The sequence below is a fragment of the Salvelinus alpinus genome, chromosome 23, assembly GCF_045679555.1.
Source record: "Salvelinus alpinus chromosome 23, SLU_Salpinus.1, whole genome shotgun sequence".
Classification (NCBI taxonomy): Eukaryota; Metazoa; Chordata; class Actinopteri; order Salmoniformes; family Salmonidae; genus Salvelinus; species Salvelinus alpinus.
This window is the reverse complement of record NC_092108.1, coordinates 32,292,211-32,318,188: the sequence shown is the minus strand read 5'-3', so window position 1 is coordinate 32,318,188 and position 25,978 is coordinate 32,292,211. Positions and strand designations below refer to the sequence as shown.

General features: G+C 41.4%; 1 protein-coding gene across 3 annotated transcripts in view; it reads right to left on the bottom strand.

Moving 5' to 3' along the window:
• Nucleotides 1-335: 335 nt before the first annotated feature.
• LOC139550807 (nonsense-mediated mRNA decay factor SMG7-like) overlaps nucleotides 336-25,978 on the bottom strand; it is a 30,855-nt gene continuing 5,212 nt past the window's right edge. Inside the window, exons 3-24 of one of the 3 annotated variants that reach the window (XM_071361979.1) lie at nucleotides 22,313-22,430; nucleotides 18,625-18,757; nucleotides 16,827-16,998; nucleotides 16,633-16,704; nucleotides 16,310-16,460; nucleotides 14,446-14,581; nucleotides 13,992-14,154; nucleotides 13,525-13,684; nucleotides 13,242-13,312; nucleotides 13,063-13,123; nucleotides 12,821-12,940; nucleotides 7,919-8,336; nucleotides 7,588-7,726; nucleotides 7,271-7,410; nucleotides 6,799-7,053; nucleotides 6,260-6,619; nucleotides 5,193-5,339; nucleotides 4,457-4,531; nucleotides 4,014-4,167; nucleotides 3,690-3,860; nucleotides 3,314-3,480; nucleotides 336-3,131 (exon numbers count right to left, since the gene is read on the bottom strand). In XM_071361979.1, the coding sequence (XP_071218080.1) occupies nucleotides 3,024-3,131; nucleotides 3,314-3,480; nucleotides 3,690-3,860; nucleotides 4,014-4,167; nucleotides 4,457-4,531; nucleotides 5,193-5,339; nucleotides 6,260-6,619; nucleotides 6,799-7,053; nucleotides 7,271-7,410; nucleotides 7,588-7,726; nucleotides 7,919-8,336; nucleotides 12,821-12,940; nucleotides 13,063-13,123; nucleotides 13,242-13,312; nucleotides 13,525-13,684; nucleotides 13,992-14,154; nucleotides 14,446-14,581; nucleotides 16,310-16,460; nucleotides 16,633-16,704; nucleotides 16,827-16,998; nucleotides 18,625-18,757; nucleotides 22,313-22,430 (3,491 nt within the window). In that variant the 3' untranslated portion in view covers nucleotides 336-3,023. Of the gene's footprint in view, nucleotides 3,132-3,313; nucleotides 3,481-3,689; nucleotides 3,861-4,013; nucleotides 4,168-4,456; nucleotides 4,532-5,192; nucleotides 5,340-6,259; nucleotides 6,620-6,798; nucleotides 7,057-7,270; nucleotides 7,411-7,587; nucleotides 7,727-7,918; nucleotides 8,337-12,820; nucleotides 12,941-13,062; nucleotides 13,124-13,241; nucleotides 13,313-13,524; nucleotides 13,685-13,991; nucleotides 14,155-14,445; nucleotides 14,582-16,309; nucleotides 16,461-16,632; nucleotides 16,705-16,826; nucleotides 16,999-18,624; nucleotides 18,758-22,312; nucleotides 22,431-25,978 lie in introns of all 3 variants that reach the window. The other 2 variants (XM_071361978.1, XM_071361980.1) reach the window with 2 other exon arrangements.

Below are 25,978 nucleotides of genomic sequence, written 5' to 3'. Positions count from 1 at the left end.
TCAGCAAAAACTCTTCAATCATTTGTTGTATTGATGAGAGACTAACAGGTGACTTGTGCATGTGGCAAGCTAACCTGAAACCACTGGGGTTTCCTGAGAGTGGTGGGGAGGGAGACAGAGAGCCTGTGTGAAAAGGTTCTAAGATCCTCTTGATATCATTTTTGTCAATGCTACAAAACACCAGAGTCATATTTGCTATTTAAATCTCTCAATGCTAAACTATTTGTGCGGAATTGCGAGCTGTAGGAAAAATGGTGCACAAAACACCATAATACTTTGAGAAACCATATTTAGAGTAGGCCTATGATAGTCAACAAAAAATACAGTTCAGTGGATAGGGAGAACATGGTTTACTTTATTTAAAGACATAGCTGCTTCTACCGTTTCTGAATGTCTACAGAAAGACAATACAAAACAAGCCTATTTCTGAATGAACCCCCCTTCCCTCCCCATAACAAGTGAAGCATTCTGAATTCCAAATCCTCATGCAGTATCAGTGATTCTCTCCTAGGCAATGAACTTAAACTGGGACACAGTGCTTAATGTCGTTGGTTGGTCATTTTTCAGTGCCTGTAATGTCACACAGGACTATTGAAGTACGGAATGTTACACCTGCCCAAAGTGCAGGGTTCTCTTCCACACATCTTGCTGCGGTCAAACCAATGTATTAAGGATGGGGCAGAGAGGTGAGTACACATTAACAATGTAGTAAAATGGCAGAATGCCCAGAGCAGGGCGTTTCCAACATTCTACCCATTACTCCCTCTACCACCCATCTAGACAGCAAGAACTGGTTAAGCTCAACACCACTGACAAACACCATTCATGATAATCCAAACACACATTTCAAATCAGAACCCCTTAGAATGAGCAGATAGAGGAGAGAAAACAGGGCCACAGTTCCACTCTTGGTTTGATGTGCTAAATAAGGTTGTTTTTTTGTAAGCATTTCAGGAAAGATTTGTCCCAAGATTCAGTCTATGTTTTTAAAATACAATTTTAATGCAACAGGAAAAACACAGAAAATAGACACATTTAAAGTTGGCTATAATAAAATGTTCTCTACATGAAAATAAAAACACTCCTCCCCCTCATAAAAGATTCAGTCTTCGTATACCTTTTAAATACAAAATGCTTTATGCTGCCTAAACCATAGAGGGAACCACTGCATATAGTCATCAAATTTCTAATCTTATCCAACAGTGACCCCTAGACTCAACTGACAATTTAGAGCTATGGCTCAGACTGGTCCTGGAGAGCCTCTTGAGTCTGCTGATTGTCGCTCAGTGCTTCAGGGATTCCATTATTTGGGAGGAAACAGTCATTATCTGGCTAAGGCGTTTGTCGTGACATCAGAGGAACTTAGCCAATAACAGATTCACACTGGCATACCCCAAGTGACAGGAACTTAATACCCAAACAATTAGTTCAGTTAGTTACACAATAGCCATGTAAAAAGCTGAGCTACGACTTTAGACAAGAAACCATGCAAGCCACTCTCCGGGGTATAATATGACGATTACCACTATCCTAGAGGATGAAGCAAATACTTTTGTGATAATAGTAGTGGTTGGAAAGAGGTTACCATAAATCAATCTTTCTTCCCTATTCTGAGCCATGTAGGGGAGTCAGGGACTACTACACCTGTCCTGCCCTCTGTCCTCCAGCCTTAGCCCAGCTCACTGTCTGTCCATCTGGCTCGGCTTGTGCCCCATATTGCTGAACCAGCAGCTTTGCTGGACCCGTTTGCTTGTTTCAATTACAAGACAGTGCCAACCATGATAGTAATAAGAAGAAGAAGAAAAAAAAAAACTTACCAGGCACAATGAGAGCCAATAAAGATACTTAAAACTATTAAAAAGGCAGAACATGAACAAACAAAAACTACGCAGGTAAGCTAGAGTTACATTTCACCTCAAAGAAAGTTGAGTGAAGGGAAAGCAAGGGGAACGAGGAACATATAAATATAGACTTCCCCCATAAGCAGTAAACTATTGAACAGTTACCCAATATTTCATAAAGCTAAAACTGTTACGAACAAATCACAAAATACAGTATTTCTAATAATTGCAATCTATTAGAGCTAATAATACTATCCCTACATCTATTTTCTCATCCCTTTCTCCATTTGTTGTTGAGCTAACATTGTGGTGAGCTTTTAAAGCATTCCCATCATCCTCAACTGACTTGGAGATGCACCTCCCTCCTTAGAAAACATTTACAGAAAGCAACAATCTGCAGTCCAATTAGCAAACTGGAAAATTCGCATCTATAGCATAACCTGCTTCGGTATTTTCAAACGATTCTGTGCACAGAAAGACGGGCACGCTTTTACCCCCACATCTTACCATCTGTGGAAATATATCTAGAACAACTCCACTCATTCCTTCATTCATTCCCCAGCTACATAGTCCATCTTCATCATGTTTCTTAGTCCAAGATAAATACAATTAAGTCAAGAATTCAGTAAGATTTCAGTCTTTTTCCCCACTACCACGTCTACCATTTTAGGCCCACCTTGCCTTCCCAAAAACACCCTGCACCACCTTTATTCTCCTCTCTTGTACAGTAGGTAAGTCAAGACAGAGTGGTAGTAAATCCACACCAAGAGCAGCGCAAGGAGCTTTCAGAGGAGACCAGATACATGGAGTCCAAGTGAAATGGAATGAAGGATGGTCGTTTATTCCCACATTCTCCAGAGGAATTCAGGTGTTGAGCATGGTGACTGGCTGTCAGAGGTTCAGTTTCCTCAACGTAAGAATCCTACAAATTAGACCGCGCAGTAGCATCGTGCTCAGCAGCGAGGTGGAGTAGGTGGTGCTTGCACGCCCTCGTTGCCATGCGAGGCACAGAGAGAGCGCGTGAGAAGACTTCTACCGTTCCTCCTCGTCAGCCGAGGGGTGTTTTGAGCCTGTTGGGAAATCGTTTCACCTTCCCCAGCCTCCATATGCCGGTAATTCCGATTTGGAGCGCGTTTTTTTTTTTTTTACTTCATCACACAAGTGCTTCTGACTGCAGGCCCTTCAGTGTGGAGGGTTCATGGTGCCGTGGCCCCTCTGCTGCTTCTGCTGCATGAGGAGCTGCTCCAGAGCCGACGGCCCTGGCTGCATCATTGAGCTGGACCAGATGGACTGGGGAGAACAGAGATACAATATTCTTCTATGACACATCTATTCAACTAGTCTAGTGTAACTAACAGTAGCTAAACCTTACACATCTAAACTAGTATCAACTAGCTACAATAGTATTGTAATATTAGTGGCAATCAAAAGGGACATTGCATGCAATTCTGTTTGCGTGTATCGTATGGTACCTTCAGACTGTCAAGGAGCACAGTGGAGGAGTCTTCCATGGGCGACTCCTGGGCCGCCCAGGAGCTGCTGGGGGCGTTTCCCTGGTGCCAGCTGTTCTCGGGGGCTCGGTGATCTGTAGAGGATGACACAGCAGGCAGGTAGTCCAAACCAAACCCACTCACAGCACCTGGACAAAAACAGAGGTTTTCATTATATAAAACACCATGACTTAACGATTACTTCAAAAAGTGTAGAAAAGTCCGTCATTATACGAAAGTGAAAATAAATCAATGCTAACATTAAAAATTACATTTAAATACTTCAGTGGGTGTAAGTGATTGAGGGGAGGGTTAGAAATATATATATATGTATAAAAAATTAAAATAGCTGACTAACCAGTCTTTTCCACCTTCCAGCGGTCGACCATCCTCCTGTCTCGGCTGTCGGGCGTTCCTATGGGGCCGAAGTTCGAGAAGGGGATGGAGCCGTGGTTGTGTGTGGGTGGGGAAGAGGGTAAACTGCTTGGGTTGGAAGAGTGAGGGGACTGGCTTGCTGGTGTAGAGTGGTCTGTTATGGAAATGGAGAAATATCATTGTAATTATATATAAATTATTAAATGCTTTTCAATATGATTATATTGAAATAGTGACCCTTTCAGACGCTAAGAGTGTGATTTAACATTAACAGGGGGGCTGTTGTGATGTTTATGGAGGTAAGTACCTGAGCTGGCGGGAAGGGACGGGGACCATGGAGTTCCTTCAAACAAGGAGTACAGAGAAGGTTCCTGGTGCAGCATGGGAGCATCAGGCTTGGGGTTGGGAGACATGTTTTTCCCATACGCCTGGCTGAAAATGCTGTTTTGATAGGAACTCTCCTAAACAAAAAAAACATACCAAGAAAACACAGCTTTCAGTCATATCAAATGTCAGTCACTCCCCTTTGGTTTACAACATTAAACGTGGTATTTCCAACGGAACTGGGATTTAAGAGCAAACATTACAGAAGCTCTGTGAGACTGCAGCAACAAAGCGCTCACAGAGTAGCCTTAAATCAAACCACTACCTGTGGGATGCAGTCTACATTCTTTCCCGCACAAAGCAGGCAAAATATGTCTGGCGGCAGGCCTTTGAAGAGCAGAGATTCTCCCATGCATGCATACTGACCTGAATTGGAAACCCAGATAAGGGCATGAGAGAAGACGACTGGCCCATCACCTCAGCACCACTCTCCATTCTGGACTGATTTGACAAATACAGGAGAAGATTGGGAAAACGTTATCAGATAGAATGTTGTGGTTAGGAAGCGCCTTCTGATAAATGTAATTTATTCCATCAGTGTTCGTATGTTTGCTATGAATACTGATAGGGATGGAATGTACGCAATATGTTGGATAATGTCCCATTTAAATCACAGTTACAGTATATGTTCAACCTGATCATGTACAACAATGTATCTTATAGTGTACATTGTAGGCATAGCCTACAACATTTTACAGGAGTCATCCAACATACAACCTCATCTTCCAAAAGCACAATGACTGTTCTGACAAGTCAAACAAATATTGGGTTGACTTCTGTTAACAGAGAATAATGAACAAAACCAACCAATTATATCAACACTAGCCTGGAAAACATATTTACATATACTGCCCTCTTATACAAAGTATGAGCCTTATCTCCCTGCAACTCAATTACTCTACTCACATCACATACTTTGTGAAGGTGAATCAGGGCCTGCATTCATAGTGTCTCAGAGTAGGATGGCTGATCTAGGATCAGGTCCACCCTTGTCCATGTAATCTTACTCATAACTGATCAGCACACTTTCTGAATACGGTCCCTGATGTTTAGCATGCTGGTTAAACCAGGAGGATTACGTTAAGCGAAGTAGACTACATACAAATAGGTTTCTTCCTGGAGCAGTGCTAAGAGGACTCGCCATGGCCTGGTAGAAACCATGAGGCTTAGTAAAGACCAGCTCTTCCTCCTCAAAATTTGATAGACTTTTTAAAAGGTCTGGAGGCAGAAGAGGGGAGCTCTTGTTGTCCTAGTGAGAGAATGAAGCAAAAAGGAGGGAGGAAAAAAGAAACAAAGGTAAGCCAGTAAGAAATAGGTTGGCAAAGGGATACTTTTTTCAAAGATGAAGCTCATAAAGGTGGCAAAGAGGAGCCAGTAAAGGTAGTAAAAAGATAGGCCTAGCTTTCAAAGATAAAAACGACTTTAAACCAAGCCCTGTCCTCAAGCTAGGTTACCAAAGGAATGATTGTGCCATATAAGCCCATACATTCCAGTTTGAGTTGTTACAATCATAACATTTGAAACTAATATAACAGTCTGGTGACTGATCATACAACCATATATTATTTCAACATTCAAATTCCTTCCTATACAATTCAATCACCTTGAAAATGAGAAAATGAGGCCAAAACAGGTGGGAGGAGCCTGCTCTAGTACCAAATCAATGTGATGGCAGAGCATTAAGTAATGCATAACATAACATGGCTCCCAATTGGCTACTATATCAAACAACAAGTCTGCTCAGTCCAATGACAGATCGTATAATCCTACATAGTGGACCTCCTCTATCATGGGGTCCAGATGGGACTGGTAGAGTCTTAGACTTACAGCTGGACTTTCCAAAGCCTACACACCGTTAGACTGACAGTATCTGCTACAAACCCCAGGACTTCAAACCACATTTTTATCAGTTTCTCTGAGGGAGGAATGGACTCCCATCCAACAGGTTTGCTTACATTTAGAGTCAAGTTACCTACAAACATTCCAATAACACGTGACAATTAAATACCATCCATATCCAAAACCGCTAAAGAAGATGGGGGAAAAAAGAGCCCCACCTCCCCATTCCTTAATTCACATTGCTAGGCGGTTGAGGACAGACAATATCAGCCTAGTATATAATCTATCTTGTGTCCTATATCTATGGTTGAGGAGTTCAACAACACTCACCTCAAAGGGAGGTCCTCTGGGTGCGTTGTCCTGGTCTGGGTGGAAGACCCCTGGGGGCGGCCGCTTGCCCATTCTCTCCCCCACCATCTGTCTGTTATCCCCCATGCGGTAGGGAAGCTCCCAGTAAAAATCCTGCATTTTCACATCCGGGTACTTCATCTTCTTGTCCATGCTGTTCTGCTGCTGTAGCTGTATGGGCATCTGCCCAGCCGTTTGCACGGGGTGTTGCTCGAAGAGCTTCAGGGAGTCCTGTGGGGGCATGCCATAGTAGGGCTGCTTGACGGGCACCTGCATCTTCTGCATGGTGGGCTGCCCCTGGTGCTGGCCCCACATCTGGCCAGCCTGGTCAACCTGCATGTACTGTTGGTTAGGAGGAAAACAGGACACCTCTATAATAGACAAGCTCGTGCATTTCTTTGAAGTGCATTTATAAAACACAACACACTTTACACTAGAAAAAAAGCACTCCTGTAAATATAAAATTTTCCTGAATGACGCTGTATCTTTCCAGTCCAGAACTATTGTGATCTATAATTTACCTGATGCATCCCTGGATGGTGAGGTGGGCTTTTGCCCAGCTGTACTGGCTGCACAGGCTTAGTGGGCGACTGCTGCTGCTGTTTGGCCAGAGCCTGAAGCTGCACCGACTGCTGCATGGACTGCTGGGCCTGGGAGGGCTGCTGCTGGGGAGGACCCTGTTGGCCCTGGGGGGGCCCCTGGTTCATGGCACCCGGCCCTGCTGGCCTCTGCTGGCTGTATGGAATGTGCGACGGCTTGCCGGCCTGGACCTGCACCTGCTGGGTCCCCCCCCCCCCAAAAAAAGGTCATTCATTTCTTTGTGTGATTGTTTTTTGGTTCCAAGCACTTTCATTTGCTTACACAAGAGGATATAGGACCGGTTTCCCAGGCAAATTCAGCCTACAGATTCTCCAATGAAAATGCTTTTGAGTCCAGGATTAATCTGTGTCTGGGAATCTTGCCCTTAGAGTTGAGCAGAATCTCTCCCTGTACCTGCTGGGAGCCAGGCTGCTGAGGGTGGGAGGCCGGCTGTAGGAATGGCCCGGAGACAGACATGCCTGTAGAGAAGGTGAAGCCGGGGTTCATGGAGAACGCCACGGGAGGAGGGATCACATAAGCCGGAGAAGGGAAACCTGGAAAGTTCAACATCAAGTCAGCTTAATGAATTTACATGGCAGAATACAATTGAACTGCAAACAGTTTACACATAAAATAGAGAGGGTTATTCGCTACTCTTAGATCTAAAAATCTTTTAAGTGTAAAACTGTCCAACCTAGGTATGTGATCACTGTGAGAGGTGGTGCTGGTACCTGGTCGGCTGGGCAGGGGAGGGAAGGCTCCCGGGTGGTGGATGGGGATGAACTGGGAGGAGCAGGTAGTCTGGGTCTGAGTGACTGGAGTCTTCCTGGCCTCAGACACTGGTGTCCTCATCTCCGGCTGGGCTTTCACCTGCACCAAGACAAACTCTGGGTCAGTAGGTAGTAAAAACCCCAGTAAACATGTCTGCGTCCTAAATAGATCCCATAGGGCTCTGGTCAAAAGTAACGCACTATATAGGGAATAGTGTGTCAATAGGGACGCATACATACAATCATAGGATATATTCCACCTTTAGAAAGAAAAACAATGCATTCATTTTACCTGTTTCCCTGCATCTGCAGCCTTCTCATGGCTGTTCTTCTTCACCTCACTCTTCCTCTTGCCATCCCGCTTCTGCTCTCCTTTTCCCAGCGCTCCGTTACCTTTGCCGAAGTCCCTCCGATCCTTCCCTGCATCCTTATGGTGCTGGTTGCTGCTGGGCTCCCTGCTCTGCTCCTGGGGCTTGATGTTCTCCTTGAAAGTCACCACGGGTCTCTCGCCGATCTCCAACACACTGTTCTGGGTCTTGCCCATGGATAGGACTGACTTCAGACCCATGTTGCCCTCGTTGGGAGTCTGCTCTCCATTGGAGGACTCCTGGAGCACAGGGGCATCCTTCTCCTGGGGATCCTCGATGGCCAACTCCTCAATGTCAGTGATGAACAACAGCAGACTGTCGCTGAATTTGTACTGAATCAGCCTGGAATACACAGCCACAGGCATTGTCACATACTGTTGCATCTTGTAGGCTATTCGAGTAAGATGGAAACTACTGATATATTGGTGCATGTGGTAGTTTAGTTCATAAAGGGTCTTTTCACACTGCATTGTTCTTAGTTTTGGGCTATCTTAGCCCCAGGCTAAGACTGTCCCTGGGCTAGCTTATCCTGTGTTTACACAAGCATTTGTTAACTAGAGGTGGGGAGTCGACTACAAAATAATCAATTCCTTGCCCGTCGACTCCCATTTCTGGTTGTCAATCGTCAATCCACTAGGAATTGACTCTTAAGATTCTGTATTTTTATTTTTTTTCTCAATGGAGGAAACTAGTTGTCAGTCTACTTCGAGAACCAACTCTCGCATATTTCACAGCAAAGAAAGAGCTAGCGAGAGAGAGAGAAAGGGGAGGGGCACAGCCAGGCCACCATGCAGACAGAACTGTGCATCGATAATCAAGATTTAGGCAATGTCTCGTGAAAGTTATCTAAAGTAGGCTGAGCTATTCTACACGCAACAGACTGAACACACACTAGCGTTTTGCGTAGCAAGGAGAAAGAGCAGGCGAGCCAGAGAGGGAGAGAGGATCGGGGCAGGCAGACAACCAAGATATACGCACGGTTTCGTCTATCTGCATCTCGCAATGTCTTGCCTAGCAAAGCATTGTAAATTAACCAAAAGTATATTAAAGTAAATTAATTCCTACACATCACCTATATTCAAACAAAGTTGGCCTTTTATAGGCTAAGTTGCTGAGCAAAATCATGCTCATGTCAGTCCTCTAGAACGCAATTTTATTTACTTTTTTATTTAACTAGGCAGGTCAGTAAAGAACAAATTCTTATTTTCAATGACGGCCTAGGAACAGTGGGTTAAAACCTTTTCTCAATATAGGGGGTGCTGTTTCAACGTTAGCATTTATCGTCTCCAAATTAAACTGCCTCATACTCAATTCTTGCTCGTACAATATGCATATTATTATTACTATTGGATAGAAAACAATCTCTAGTTTCTAAAACCGTTTGAATTATGTCTGTGGGTGAACCAGAACTCTTTCTACAGCGAAACTCATGACAGGACATGCGAAGCTCTGAAAAATAGTCTCTGATCTCGGATCAGTTGAAAACTCTGTGTGTGCCCTATGGCTTGACATGAACTGCACCCGCCTTCCCCTGGATGTCAGTAACCAATGAGAAGTGGAATGGTGTCTCTACGTGTTTGTCAGAGTTTATAAAAGGGAGTGGAGTGAGATGACCCTTCCTTTTGACGCTCGCCAGGACGCAAGGGAGGACATCAGAATCGCATGCTCAAAAGCTCTCGTTATTGATCAAAGATCTATCCGTCTGTGATTTAGTTCGATATAGGTGTTAGAAACATCATAACGAAGTTATTTGAAACCGATTTATATCAGTTCATGCGAGTATATTGCTATTTTTCTGAATTTCCTTAGTATTGCGTTTGACGATTTGGGCATGTGTGTGCCGAGTAGCTATCGTTAGCTGCTAGTTCTGAAGTTGAGGAAGTCGTTTTACAACAAAGCAACGATACTTTTGGACAAAGGACACATTGCCCAAGATACTGATGGAAGCTCGTCCAAAAGTAAGAGTTATTTATGATTTTATTCCGTATTTATGTGGAAAAATTTAAACGCAGTTGTCGGCCATTTTTTGCGGCACTAGTCTGGCTGTAACTCACAATGTATGTCTTGTAACGTTAATTTTAAAAATCTAAATCAGCGGTTGCATTAATAACCAATGCATCTTTCATTAGCTGTCCAACCTGTATTTTTTTAGTCAATCTAATCGATAAATAATCGTAATCATAGGTGCCTTTCCAAGATGGCGCCGGCCCGAATGCATGCCATGTTTTGACAGATTACATTACATAACCAAGATTTTTGATGCTAAATATGCACATTTTCGAACAAACTCTATATGCATTGTGTAATATGATGTTACAGGACTGTCATCTGAAGAATTCTGAGAAGGTTAGTGAAAAAATTAATATATTTTGGTGGCGATAACGTTATCACCCCTTTTGCATTGATTCAATGCTGGGGTGATGTTAGCTCATGTGGTATGCTAATATAACGATATATTGTGTTTTCGCTGTAAAACACTTAGAAAATCTGAAACATTGTCTGGATTCACAAGATCTGTGTCTTTCGATTGCTGTATGCTGTGTATTTTTCAGAAATGTTTTAGGATGAGTATTTTGGTAATTGACGTCGGTCTCTGTAATTATTCCGGCTGCTTCCAACGCTATTTCAGATTGCAGCTGCAATGTAGAAATGTGATTTATACCTGAAATATGCACATTTTTCTAAAAAAAAATATCCTATACCATGAATATGTTATCAGACTGTCATCTTATGAAGTTGTTTCTTGGTTAGTGGCTATATATATATCTTTATTTAGTCGAATTAGTGATAGCTACTGATGCAGGAAAAAAATGGTGGAGAAAAAAAGTGTCGTCTTTTGCTATCGTGGTTAGCTAATAGATTTACATATTGTGTCTTACCTGTAAAACATTTTAAAAATCAGAAATGATGGCTGGATTCACAAGATCAGTATCTTTCATCTGGTGTCTTGGACTTGTGATTTAATGATATTTAGATGCTTGTATTTACTTGTGACGCTATGCTAGGCTATGCTAGTCAGCTTTTTTATTGTGGGGGGTGCTCCCGGATCCGGGATAAGTACCAACTAAAAGTTAACTGCCTTGTTCAGCGGCATAACAACAGATTTTTTACCTTGTCAGCTCAGGGATTCGATCTTGCAACCTTCCGGTTACTAGTCCAACGCTCTAACCACTAGGCTACCTCCCGGCAATAATGAGGTGGTGAGTGCGCATCCGTTTTGGGAGTCGAGCAAGATATCACTCCGTCGACTCCAACCACAGGAGTCAGAATCGACTCAAAAAAATCATGGAGTCGTGCACCACTATTATTAACCCTGGGCTAAGCTTCAGCCACGGGATGAGGAGTCACATTTGTATTCCAAAGCCATGGGCTTATGGACAAACACGTGACCAATGTTAATAAGGTATTTATTAAACACATTACTTCCTCATTATTTAGCTTCTAACCTAACATTTTATGATAGATTATTTCCCGAGGTCGGACAGGCAGACTATATCGTCCACGTACAGCGAATGCTGTGCACGGATGAGACATCAACTTTTCTAATCCAAATCAAATCATGCAACAATATTATCATCATGGATAACTAAATCCAATTAAATGTCAATAGAAAAGTTATGATAACAGATTAAAAATTGAGTGTTTTCTTTGCTGCCCTTCCAGCTGTAGTTTGACTGCCTTCAGTCAGCTAGCTAAGTGTAGTGGTGGGGAGTTGACAAAAACAACAAAATAAGAATTTGATTCTTCGACGTCCAACCCATCAACTTCCGGTGTCGACTCCCATTTCTGGGTGTCAAGCGTAGATTCTGCTAGGAATCGACTGCTCGTCTCCTAAGATTTAGTATTTTTGCAACGAAGGAAACGATTTGCCGTAGTCGGTTGTAGATCCCTGTCCTAGGCAATAGATCGCAAAGTTTATTTTCTCATTCATAAACAGTCAAGTGCAAATATGATTCAGCAGGAAGGACGTCTACCATGGATCCCTAAAATAATTATTAGGATGACATTTCATCAATTTAAATATTATGGGGACACCTTTGGCAGCCAAGCACAAGTTACTAGTGTAGCATATTATATAGTCTAGACATGATGTTGAAATATATTCACGGCTACATAAAAGTCAATTAAATGTGAATAAATTAAGAATTACAAGGAGCAGAATCGACAGAATCGACGCTTGACACCCAGAAATGGGAGTCGACACCGGAAGTTGATGGGTTGGACGTCGAAGAATCAAATTCTTATTTTTTTGTTTGCAGTTAGCCAGCCTGCAGTTAGCCAGCCTGCATAGCAACCATTTTTGTTAGCCATAGTAACCAATGTTTTTTTTTAAATTGACAGGTGTTTGTCCACATGAAGATGAAATAGTATACATTTACTTATTAAAATACTGTGCAGAAGGCATCACAGGCATATGCAAATTATGTGAAAGTGCAGCTTTTGTGAAAATTCTGTGTGTTGTTCTTGACCCTGTTTCACACTGGCTATTTTGGCACCAGGTTTCTGGGGCTAGCCCCAAAAAGTCGGTGCTCACCCTGCTCCAGAGCAGGGCCAGCTAGCCCTGGGCTAAGGTTAGTGCTAGCTCATTTTAGAATGAGCAAGAGTGAACACTCGCTTGGCCTTGGAGCTAAAATCTTCCTTAGCCCAGGGCTAAGGCGCAGTGTGAAAATGCCTAATAAGTCAGTAGTGCTAAGGTAAAGAGAGACTGTTGCATTTTTGAAAAGCAGGCCATTTTTCAAAGATGGAAACTTTTATATTGGCGGTACGGATGTGGTAGTTGGTAATAAGTCTTTAAAACAGTAGTGGGTAGATAGTTGAAGACTCACCCTGGTTGGTTTTCTGCCACCCATTTCCCCAGACTGATGAGCCTCTGGTGACGGGCACGGAATGGCAGACCCTCCTTGTCCACAGCAACACCCTGGTGGCCTTTACTGAAGTCAAGGATCCTGGGAAAGGGGTATACCAAAACAGACCAGGGTTAATACAAGAGAACATGGAACATGCTATGCACACAACCACAGTCTATATGGAAGACAGGCTGAGACAAAAGGGTAAGTAATGCGTGTACCGTAGAGCTGGCCGGAGAGCCAGAAACCCCTGCAGTTCAAACTCCTCTGGAAGTGGAGTCACTGGAAAACAGATAAGGGACATTAGAGACAATCAACAAAATTAGAGCTGTTACACAAAATTAGAGCTCTAACCAAGAATGAGCAGAGTATCAAAGCAGAGATTTCAAATGGGCATTACTTGATGCACAGGAAACATCATCTTCCTTCGGTTGGAAACTGTTCAGAATGGACACCAGCCAAGGCCAAACACTGAGGTGAAATAAGAGCAAAATCTTTTAACTAAAAACGCAGACAATACAAAAACACATTCAAAAGTATTCCTGCTATTGCTTAGATCTATAAGAAAAGGTCCAAAAATGAGTAAACAATAAAATACACTACAACACCAGAGAAGCAGAATGTATCAAACTAAAATATGACACCTGGAGGGCAAATGTTGACATCGAAAGTGAAAAACATACTACTGTCGTTTGTTCACAGCACTGTCCTGAAAAACAGCGGATCGCAGTTTGAACCAGTCCAGAGACACCTTGATGGCCGGCAGTGGACATTCTCCCATGATCTCCTCTCCTCGGTTCTTATTCAGTAATGCTTGGCTACACATGATACCCAGAAATGACACTGAAAGAAAGAGGGCAATAAAATACCACCACAAGTAAATCCAATTCTGTCATTCTAATTCGACAAAGAGTGGTGACATCCGATAGACTATGAGGTTGAGAAAAGCGTTTGAGACAATCTGCTAGCTGGGCCTTGAAGTTAATACAATTACATCTAAGATGCATGTTATCAAATCCATTGTCAGTACTTCCAGATTTTTAAATATAGAAAGTAACAAACTAAAAACTGCATACCCACGAACAGGCATGTCAACCACAAGGTGAATCGTCTCATGCATATTGAGAAACAATTGGAGTTGGGGACATACTGAAAAGGCCGAGAAGTTGGAACCAGCCGATTTGCTCGTCGGAGGTGAAGCTCTGGTCATCTGCTTCGTTGCCGAAGTCCCTCAGATGGTGCAGCTCAAACAAGTTGATAATCGTGATGTGGACCAGCTGCTGGGAGCTGAAGGCTTTCTGTCGAATCAGCGTCTGCAAAAAAATTAAATAAACAGTGTTTAAGCTATTTTAATATATGGAATTGGGGTAGCTTCAGACACAGATTAAGCCAAGTCCTGGACTAAAAAGCTATTTCAGTGGAGATTCTCCATTGAGAAAGCTTTTCAGTCCAGTACAGGCTTAATCAGTGTCTGGGAAACCAGCCCATAGCTTGTTTAGTGCAGTAATGCAAAGACTTTCATAGAGAAGTACATATCCAAGATCGCTCCAGCCTTAGTTTTCCGTCAAAGGATTTAAACTTCACTTTTAAGTTGAAATCTTTACCTGAAACTGCTCTTCCAGCTTCTCCCTCAGGTTGTTGAGCTTCTCCAAACTCTTGCTCAGGTAAACGTGACCGTGGAACTTGATGAAGGCCTTGATGAAATCTGACATACTCCACTTTGTTTTGACCTCATCGTGGCTGAAGATAACAGACTGGGATTAAGCATGTATACAACAAGTTCAACTCCTCTCTCAAGTCCACACTGTAAACTAGGGATGGACTTGAGTAATCGAGTATTCGAACGGACGTCAAAACTCGGTCTTTAACCAGAGAAAAAAATATATATACTGCAAAACTATTTGGTGGAATGTGCTGTGGCTGCCCGAATGTCTTGAAGACCACGTTAATTTGCGCATGTGCATTTGCGTGGCACAACAATAACAAAGCATCACACCATTCTCGCTAAATTCCCTTCCCCCTCCATCTCGCTCACTGAATTGCGTTCCGACCGCTCCCTCTACACACGCGTGCGAAGTCCATGCACAAGTTCCCGTTAGTCCTACAGAAATAAATGCCTAAGAAAACATCACACACAAGCTAGATCTCTTGCCAAATGACAGTTTATCAGAAATTCTAAAATGGACTTGTTGATTAAAGTAAGGAAATATGTTCCAACAACAAGATTTAGTTTTGGAATAATTGTTCTGTCTTTTTTCTGCTTAGGCTACTTTGCTAACTGGCAGTGCCATTTAGCCTAGGCTAACCAATTCTATAACCCCCCCTAAACATACAGGTTCCACACTGAAAATATGCAAAAACAGTTTGATAAAGAGCGTATTTTGAAGCATTAAGGCTAGGCCTACTCAACAAATTGATGTCATGGTCTTAAATTTATCACTATGCAGTGTTCAACATGGAATTTTTTATCCATTTAGAAAATTCCAAAAGAACAGGCAGAATAAACTAAATCTATATCAAAAATACAAATTTTGGTTTGTAACCTGGGGGAAAAAAATATATAAAAATAGTATATCAACTCCATTTCAAATGATGACTTTTAAGAACTGTTCCAGACACGAGATGAGCATCACTACGCACTGGCAACTTTTCACTTGGAAAAATATTCTGTTATATTTTATTCTGTTATATTACATCATGTATTTTTACTGTAACACAGGTGTGTCTTGACTGATGAGGGCTCGGGGGAAAAAAGAGCGTCTTGTCTGCTAAATTAACACAAGGTTATGCCATTCCACAGCCATCAGCTTCTACAAGCAAGCACCACTGTGGAGGTTAATGCCTTTTTGAAGACTGTGTTCCATGATATAATATAACCAGTTGGTTTCAATGAATTAATCTTAAGGATATGTTTTGCATGTCCTTAATCACATCTTCAAGATATGTGACTTCCTGCATTTGGAAAGTTACATATCTTTAAAACGTGATTTTGACATGCAAAACATTTTGGGACTATATCAACAATGGACTAATAAAACAAAAAAATCAAATATTAATTGTGGGTGGAGTTTCTTTAAATGGCAATAGTTTATTAAAAATATATGGCAATTTAGCTATTAGGATTTATTTTCTGTAATGCTACGATAAATGAGGCATTGTTGCACAGTGTTGGAATATAGATAACTGCGCCAAATATTTTCCAGTGCAGGCCTTGTATTCTAAAAATAGACTTATTTTCTTTTGAGTGCTCAGAAACACATTCTGTGAATACTCAGTCAAAAATGTCCAAATGCCCATCCCTACTGTAAACCAGCTGGCTGATATAAACACCTGTTAAGGACATCAAACTTCTCATTAGTGCCTTCCCAAATGATGGTTGATTAAGGTTGGAAAATAGATACAGCTAAGCATAACACCTTTTGAAAAGAGTGGTTGACATGAGGCTACAATAAAAACACTCAACGATACCTTTCAATAGCTTTAGTGAGAGCTTTCTGCAGGTTGGTGGAGGCTGCAGGGAAAGGGAACTTGACGGCGATGCTCCTGCAGTAGTAGAATATCGTTGTGAGGTGGTCCCCTTTAGAGGAGGCCAGGATGGCCAGCTGATTGTAAGGCTGACCTGTTGGAGGAGAAAGACATTGGGACATCAGTGAAATTAACAGGTTAACAAAAGATTTCATATGCTGAAATGATTCTTATCAGGTGAAATTTTGGAAGTTGCAAAGAAGTACATTGATGCTCTGTGTAACAGTAAACAAATACTGTACGTTAAAACTTTTGTAAGTACTTACCATTTGAGGGGACAAGTTGAGCTGCATGTCTGTAATAGGACTCTGCCTGGCTGGTTTGGTTGCGATATCGTGCTTGAAGGGGGGGAAAGGAGATAAGCAAAACTGCACTAAGCACTGATTGGGAGCCTGATAAAATATTGACCTCAAAATGATCTGCCCAGTGAAATTATTTTGTAGTGATAGTGTGAACTCACCAACGTCGCCAAGGTGGACAAGACAATGCTGGCAGATATAAGAGCAAGAGCTAGGTTGGGGTTTTACAATGGTGCTGGGGTTGGTCTGTTTATTGCTGATAATTCCAAGCTGAGATGATTTCACACGACACGGCAAATCCACGTTGAACACGGTACACAGCTCCTGTAGTAACTGTTAGAGGAAAGGGTCAAGTTACTAAGAGTTGAAGACTTTTGCTTCTGTCATTTCGACATAAAAAAATGTCCAGTATCATTTGTATTCTGATTAACATACTTGTCAATATGATGAACAGCTTACTTAATAAATTCTAGACATACAGTTGAAGTCGGAAGTATACATACACCTTAGCCAAATACATTTAAACTCAGTTTCACAATTCCTAAAATTTTATCCTCGTAAAAATTCCCCGTCTTAGGTCAGTTAGGATCACCACTTTATTTTAATGAGAGAAATGTCAGAATAATAGTAGAGAGAATTATTTATTTCAGCTTTTATTTCAGTGATCACATTCCCAGTGGGTCAGAAGTTTACATATACTCAATTAGTATTTGGTAGCATTTCCTTTAAATTGTTTAACTTGGGTCAAACATTTCGGGTAGCCTTCCACAAGCTTCCCACAATAAGTTGGGTAAATTTTGGCCCAATCCTCCTGACAGAGCTGGTGTAACTGAGTCAGGTTTGTAGGCCTCCTTGCTCACACACGTCTTTTCAGTTCTGCCCACAAATTTTCTATGGGATTGAGGTCAGGGTTTTGTGATGGCCACTCCAATACCTTGACTTTGTTGTCCTTAAGCCATTTTGCCACAACTTTGGAAGTATGCTTCGGGTCATTGTCCATTTGGAAGACCCATTTGTGGTCCTTCGGCTTGCAAGCCTCCACCTTTTTCCTCCAAACAAAACAATGGTCATTATGGCCAAACAGTTCTATTTTTGTTTCATCAGACTAGAGGACATGTCTCCATGTGCAGTTGCAAACCGTAGTCTGGCTTTTTAATGGCGGTTTTGGAGCAGTGGCTTCTTCCTTGCTGAGAGGCCTTTCAGGTTATGTCGATATAGGACTCGTTGTACTGTGGATATAGACACTTTTGTACCCGTTTCCGCCAACATCTTCACAAGGTCCTTTGCTGTTGTTCTGGGATTGATTTGCACTTTTCGCACCAAAGTCTTCTTTGTGAGCGGTATGACTGCTGTGTGGTCCCATGAAATTCATACTTGCATACTATTGTTTGTACAGATGAACGTGGTACCTTCAGGCATTTGGAAATTGCTCCCAAGGATGAACCAGACTTGGAGGTCAACAATTTATCTTCTGAGGTCTTGGATGATTTCTTTTGATTTTGCAATGATGTCAAGCAAAGAGGCACTGAGTTTGAAGGTAGGCCTTGAAATACATCCAATTGACTCAAATGATGTCAATTAGCCTATCAGAAGCTTCTAAAGCCATGACATCATTTCCTGGAATTTTCCAAGATGTTTAAAGACACAGTCAACTTAGTATATGTAAACTTCTGACCCACTGGAATTGTGATACAGTGAGTTGTGAAATAATCTCTAAACAATTGTTGGAAAAAAATGACTTGTGTCATGCACAAAGTAGATGTCCTAACAAACTAAAGCTTTGGCAAGTCGGTTAACAAGAAATTTGTGGTGTGGTTAAAAAACGAGTTTTAAATGACTCCAACCTAAGTGTATGTACACTTCCGACTTCAACTGTATATCTGCAGAGCTGGCAAATAAGGTTTGGCCAAAACCTAAGATTTTTCAAAAACGTTAACCTACATTCTAGTTGCAACTTACTTGTGTGTAAAATCCACTAGCTGCCTCGAGAAACAAGGACAGATTGGCCTGCACCTCACTTCTATTGGGGTTGGCTCTGTTTTTGGCTTGACTCTGTAGTGTTGTTATTTGATTCTTAAAAGCATGGTTCCAGCTGAAAAGTGAGGTGAGAAAATCAAAGTATACTTTCTTGTTTCAGAGTTTAATCAAACATCTAATGATAATACATCTAATTCCAACAGTAAAATAGTTGTATTGTGCTTGAGAGCAAATTGACTCACTCCACAGTTATTACTAGAGGTGGGACCAAGTCACTACTCTTCGAGTCACAAGCAAGTCTTAAGTGACAAGGTCCATGTCTCAAGTAGAACGAGTCAAGTCCATGTCGCGTATTCTAAGAGCAAGTCAAGTCACACGTTTTTTGAAGTCCTGTCAATATATATATATTTTTAAATCTTTGTCTACTGAGGCTACCAGACAGCCCTTTTCATTGTCTACAAAATATTTTGATTACGTAATAATTCATTTTAAAACAAATTCCAAATGGTTAAGTAAATAAGCAATTTCAAAAGAAAAGACCAGTACGCCTATGCTAGTAGTAATTGCTGCTCCATGACCCATTGCTGGAGAGCCTGCAAAGTACACAGTTCACATTCTTGATTAGCAAACCATTTTTGGAGCTGCATATTTGTGGCAATCTTCTCTCCCTACAATCTCATAATACCGTGGAAACAATGCTATAGCTGTACAGCAATCCAGTCGTTAGCTCAGTGATCCTCAAAACTTTTGACACCTCCCCCAGGTAGCCCCTATCATCATCAACAATATCTTAATTTCTCCAGAAATTAACATTCATCACATAATATTGAAGGCAGTGCAATGTTACAACTATCTTCAGACATAGCCAGTAGCCACCAGTCTATATGAAAATGATCAATGAAATTGGCTGGTAGCTTAGCGTCACTGTTCTGGCAAATAAGTGTCCGTAGTAGATTTCTTATCTTTTACATAATGTTTATATGGATAATATAAAACATAATCCTACTCATTTTTTTTTTTGCTTTTCAAAAACAAATAACTTTCTGGAGACTAATATGGATTTGCGCTCACGCTGATGAATGGTGATTGTTAACCAAACAGACTTACAATCTTCAGAACCAAAAACGGTATGTTTTTATAAACAATAATTTGTGCAATACCGTAGGCCTATGCTAGAAACCTGATAAAAACAAAGGTATAAAAAAGGTATGTACAGTGCATTTCGCAAAGGACATTCAGAGACTTGTCCCGAAGTCACTCCTGCATTGTCTTGGCTGTGTGCTTAGGGTCGTAGTCTTGTTGGAAGTTGAACCGTCGCCCCCAGTCTGAGGTCCTGAGCAGGTTTTCATCAAGGATCTCTGTACTATGCTCCATTCATCTTTCCCTCAACCCTGATGCTGCCACCACCATGCTTCACCATAGGGATGGTGCCAGATTTCCTCCAGACGTGACACTTGGCATACTGCAGCTCTGATTGGTTATGGCGCACCGGTCTGTGTAGAGTACAGGCCCCGAGTCATGCCTGTCAAATCAATAGAATCCTTCTCCGATGTGTTCTGTCTACAACAAAAATATCTTGCATAGTTACGTTTTGCATACTAAGTATTTCTTAGTTTGTTTTGTTTCTTTATGTTGCATTGAAAGCGGCTAATATTGCATTGATCCGATCACAACTCCAACAATAAATGGAAACGCTGACAGTGTTAACTGTCGAGCTCCTCTGCGGGGACTGATAATTCTTCTGCACAGCGAGACTCGAGTCCAAGTCAAGTGACTTGAGTCCACACTTCTGGTTATTACTAATCTACTTTCTTTACAGTTGTCTTCCAATCTTACAAATGTAAAATCCAGTTACCTTCTCTGTGATAGCATTTTCACTTTTGGATGAATAGCATGCCCAGAGTGAACTGCCTCCTACTCTGTCCCAGATGCTAATATATGCATATTATTATTACTATTGGATAGAAAACTCTGAAGTTTCTAAAACTGTTTGAATGATGTCTGTGAGTATAACAGAACTCATATGGTAGGCAAAAACCTGAGAATAAATCCAAACAGGAAGTGAGAATTCTGAGGCTGGTTGATGTTCAACTCATCGCCTATTCAAATCCCTGTAAGATATGGATCTGTTTGCACTTCCTACGCCTTCCACTAGATGTCAACAGTCTGTAGAATGTTGAATGAAGCCTCTACTGTGATGTGGAGCCGGATGGGAGGGGTTTCAGTCAGTGGTCTGGCAGAATGCCAGTTCCTGGTAATGCGCATTCCAAATGATATCGTCTTGCTTTCCATTACTTCTAGAGACACAAAGGAATTCTCCGGTTTGAACGTTATTTGATATTTATGATAACATCCTGAAGATTGATTCTCTACTTAGTTTGACCAGTTTATTCGACCAGTAATATAACTTTTTGAAGTTTCCGTCCGAGTATGCCTGCATCTGCGCGAGCGTTTGGACATGTGTACTAAACGTGCTAGCAAAAGTAGCTACTTGGAGATAATGGACATTATCGAACAAAACAACGATTTATTGTGGAACTAGGATTCCTGGGAGTGCATTCTGATGAAGATCATCAAAGGGAATATTTATGATGTAATTTCGTATTTCTGTTGACTCCAACATGGCGGAGAAATGTTGTTATATCTGAGCGCCGTCTCAGATTATTGCATGGTGTGCTTTTTCCGTAAAGGATTTTTTTATTATTTAATCTGACACAGCGGTTGCATTAATAACAAGTGTATCTTTAATTCTATGTAAAACATTTTTCTTTCATCAAAGTTTATGAGTATTTCTGTTATTTGACGTGGCTCTCTGCAATTTCTCCGGATATTTTGGAGGCATTTCTGAACATGGCGCAAATGTAAACCGAGATGTGGATATAAATATGCACATTATTAAACAAAACATACATGTATTGTGTAACATGAAGTCCTATGAGTGTCATCTGATGAAGATCAAAGGTTAGTGATTAATTTTAACTCTATTTCTGCTTTTTGTTACTCCTGTCTTTGGCTGGAAAAATGGCTGTGTTTTTCTGTGGCTATGTACTGAGCTAACATAATCGCAAGGTGTGCTTTCGCCGTAAATCCTTTTTGAAATCAGACACTTTGGCTGGATTAACGATAAGTTTATCTTTAAAATGGTGTATAATACTTGTATGTTTGAGGAATTTTAATTATGGGATTTCTGTTGTTTTGAATTTGGCACCCTGCAATTTCACTGGCTGTAGGTTAGGTGGGACGCTACCGTCCCACAAATCCCAGAGAAGTTAAGGTCATTCAACAATTCTTTTTATTTAATTAGGCAAGTCAGGAAGAAATTCGTATTTACAATGATGGCCTACCCCAGCCAAACCCGGACAATGCCCTATGGGAATCCCAATCACGGGCGGATGTGATACAGCCTGGAATGTGATAACTACAACTAGAGTGACAACTATTGGACTAAAGAGTATGTTGATGTAAGGTCAAATGACTCAATGAAACAGGAATACATAACATAATTCTGTGACCTTCAGAAAGACAGCAAAACATTGTTTCCCATTATAAAATTAGGACCATCTTATTGTTACGAAGTGAGGCTAAGATCCCTAGACCTAGCAAGAATAGCGATAGAAGGCTGCCTAATAGGTTTAATTACATAACCAATTTAATGTAGACTGGGCCTTACAGATCTTGCTCCACTTTCTTGTCCAAAGCATACTCCAGGTCAGTCACCAGCATCTTCTGGTACAAGTCCTGAAGAGCCTGCCTTGAAGTCCAGACCTCTGCTGCGCCAAGCTTAGAATCTAGGGGAAAGGAGGACATTATGCACACTCCTCTCACTTATATTTGATACACTTCTGATGGATTAAATCAAATTTTATTCATCACGTTCTTCATAAACAGGTGTGGACTAGTAGTGAAATGCTTAATTACACATCCTTCCCAACAATGCAGAGAAATAAAATAGAAAAGTAAAACATGTAACAATAGATACACAATGAATAACGTTAACTTGCCTATATAAAAGGGGTACCAGTAACAAGAATATGTGCAGGGGTACGAAGTAATTGAGGTAGACAGTATGTACACATAAATAGGAATAAAGTGACAGACAGTAAACGGTAGCAGCGCATGTGATAAAAAAAAAAAAGGTTAGGGCAAAAAGGGTCAATGCAGATAGTTAACTAAATCGCTACCCCGACGAACTAAACTCAGCAAAAAACGAAACGTCCTCTCACTGTCAACTGCATTTATTTTCAGCAAACTTAACATGTGTAAATATTTGTATGAACATAAGATTCAACAACTGAGACAAACTGAACAAGTTCCACAGACACGTGACTAACAGAAATGGAATAATGTGTCCCTGAACAAAGGGGGGGGGTCAAAATCTAAAGTAACAGTCAGTATCTGGTGTGGCCACCAGCTGCATTAAGTACTGCAGTGCATCTCCTCCTCATGGACTGCCCAGATTTTCCAGTTCTGGCTGTGAGATGTTACCCCATTCTTCCACCAAGGCACCTGCAAGTTCCCGGACATTTCTGGGGGGGACTCTTTAGTGTCCTAAGCTTTCATAACTGTGATGTTAATTGCCTACCGACTGTAAGCTGTTAGTGTCTTAATGACCGTTCCACAGGTGCATGTACATTAATTGTTTATGGTTCACTGAACAAGCATGGGAAACAGTGTTTAAACCCTTTACAATGAAGATCTGTGAAGTTATTTGGATTTTTACGAGTTATCTTTGAAAGACAGGGTACTGAAAAGGGCTGCTTCTTTTGCTGAGTTTATTTAGCAGTCTTAAGGACGCAAATCGCCCAACTTTGTGATAAAGGAAAAATCTGAGGCCTGCACTAGAGCCTAACCTGCTAATGCAGAAAATACGCTGTAGTCTACAGTCAGACATCAAAACAATTAAATTTTTTCCTAATTTAGATACAGTACGTTTCTGCTTATAATTTCCGACATTTTGGTAAGCTGTTAGTCAACTTGTCTATAATTAGATGCATGCAGCTTCTCGTCGGTCATATGTTGCTCGAGATTTCAAAAACTAAATAAACCCTTGCTAACTAGAAACTCAAATCAATAGAATTAATGCAGTTAACATCTGTAAAGTTCACTCCATCATCTCTGCTTCTTCGCGGAGCAAAGACATTTAGGGACCGGGGACAAAAAGCAAAACATTAAAATTCTGTGCAAAATCAGTTTGACCTTTTGTAAGGAAATAGAAAGCAGTGAAAATGAGACATGTTTCTGATAAGATTTCAGTTTGGCTTGGATGCATATTTCATCTGATTGCAAAACACCATCTGCTTTTGATGCTGATAAAGACAGTATCTAATTGCATTTGCATTCTCTCAAGATGCTGAAAGAAATCATATTTCTACACAAGTCAAAATTGTGCCTATATACAGTATGATTTATAATATAAAATATATAATTTTCTATAATTTTACTGAAATAAATGCTTAATTCTGCAGGAGTTAGACCTTCAGTTTCCAATTAACCATCTGAACAGTAGGCAAGAGTTCCCTTGACATATGTCTATTTGAAGTCCCTGTTTTGTGACAGTCGAATTCGTATAGCGCCCCAACCATCACACATAACCGGCACTGCCATCATCTTCTTTTACCACTTCACCAAATCTATACCAAACATGACTTTTCTGGCCCTCTTCAACTCTCCATTTCACAGCTTTTCTCTTATTGAATTAAACTTAACACCAGAGACATTTCCTTTTTGCATCCGGGGCTGGAGTGTTACCAATGCAGTAAACGATATGATAAGAGTCTAAATCACTAGAGCACAATGGAAATCATATTGTATTTTCTTGTGCGGAAATAAAAATAAACCCATCATATGTGGTACCGATAACTTTGTATGGTGATTTGGAACCAAACATTGTAGGCCTACAGTGTGATACGAGACCCTTTCAGTGGTGATTTTGGACAATTTCAACTGAGATCGAGTGCGCATGTTCACCATAGAAGACGTCACTGTGCAGTCTTCTTGGAAGAGCTAAGCAAACAGTCACACTCGGTGTGCAACAGCCGGCCAAAGCAGAGCTCACATCGTACCCACTAATGTATAAATCAGGAGATGACCCACTGGCATGGTGGAGAGGGAATGAGGGTCGCATTCCGCTCTTGGCCAACATTACGTCAAATACCACTGCATCTGTGCAAAAAGTGTTCCGTGTGAACGTGTTTTCAGTAGGCCCAGAGCAGGCAATATTGTTACCCCACTCCGCAGTCTATTAAAGCCAGAAAAGGTGAACATGCTTATGTTCCTTGCCAGAAAACTTTAGGTAGGTTAATATATAAAGAAAATATTCTGAATGGTTCAGAAGGTGAGTGCTACGGGACAATTAGTCAATTAGACAGGTTGCCTGAACATGCTTGGGCACAGGCAGTATGGTGATCAGCTTGAAACAGGTATTACAGACTGGGTCAGGAAGAGGTTTAAAATGTCCATGAAGTCACTTGCCAGCGCATTCTCCAAGTATGTGTCCTGGTAATCCTTCTGGCCCTGCGGCCTTTTGAATGTTAACCTGTTTAAAAAGGTCTTACTCACGTCAGCTACAAAAAGCGTGATCCCACTCGTCCGTAACAGCTGGTGCGCTCAGGCATGGTGTAGTGTTGCTTGCCTCGAAGCGTGCAGAGAAGGCATTTCGCTCGTCTGGCAGAGCCGCATCACTGGGAAGCTAGCGGCTCCCATGGTTTTTCCCATAATAGTTTACAAGCCCTGCCACATTTGACGAGTGCCAGAGCTGGTGTAGTAGGATTCTATCGCAGTCCTGTATTGACGCTTTGCCTGTTTGAGGGGACATAGCGGGATTTCTTATACGTGTCCGGGTTAGAAGCACGCTCCTTGAAAGCGGCAGCTGTAGCCTTTAGCTCAGTGCGGATGTTACCTGTAATCCATGGCTTCTGGTTGGGGTATGCATGTACGGTAAGTGTGGGGATGACTTATTGCACTTAATGAAACCGGTGACGGATGGGGTAAACTCCGATGCGATCCAATTGATTTGATTGTGCCTGAATTACAGCACTGTCTAAAAAAATAATTACAACGGGTGACTGTGTGTAGCACCCGTTCTCCTCCCTGCTGCAGTGACCATCACAGAACATCAGTTTTTATTGCGCTGTCCGTGTTGCTAATGATGGAACATAATTAAAGCCATCTGTTAGCGAAATCCCTAATTTGTTAAGGAATGACATTCCCTATTCTCTCAACCCTTGCACTCTTTACATGACACATCGCATGCACGTGACCAATAGGGCCTGACCTATAGCATATCATAATCACATCAATAAATAGGTTATAACAAACTCCGAACACATGGGAAAGC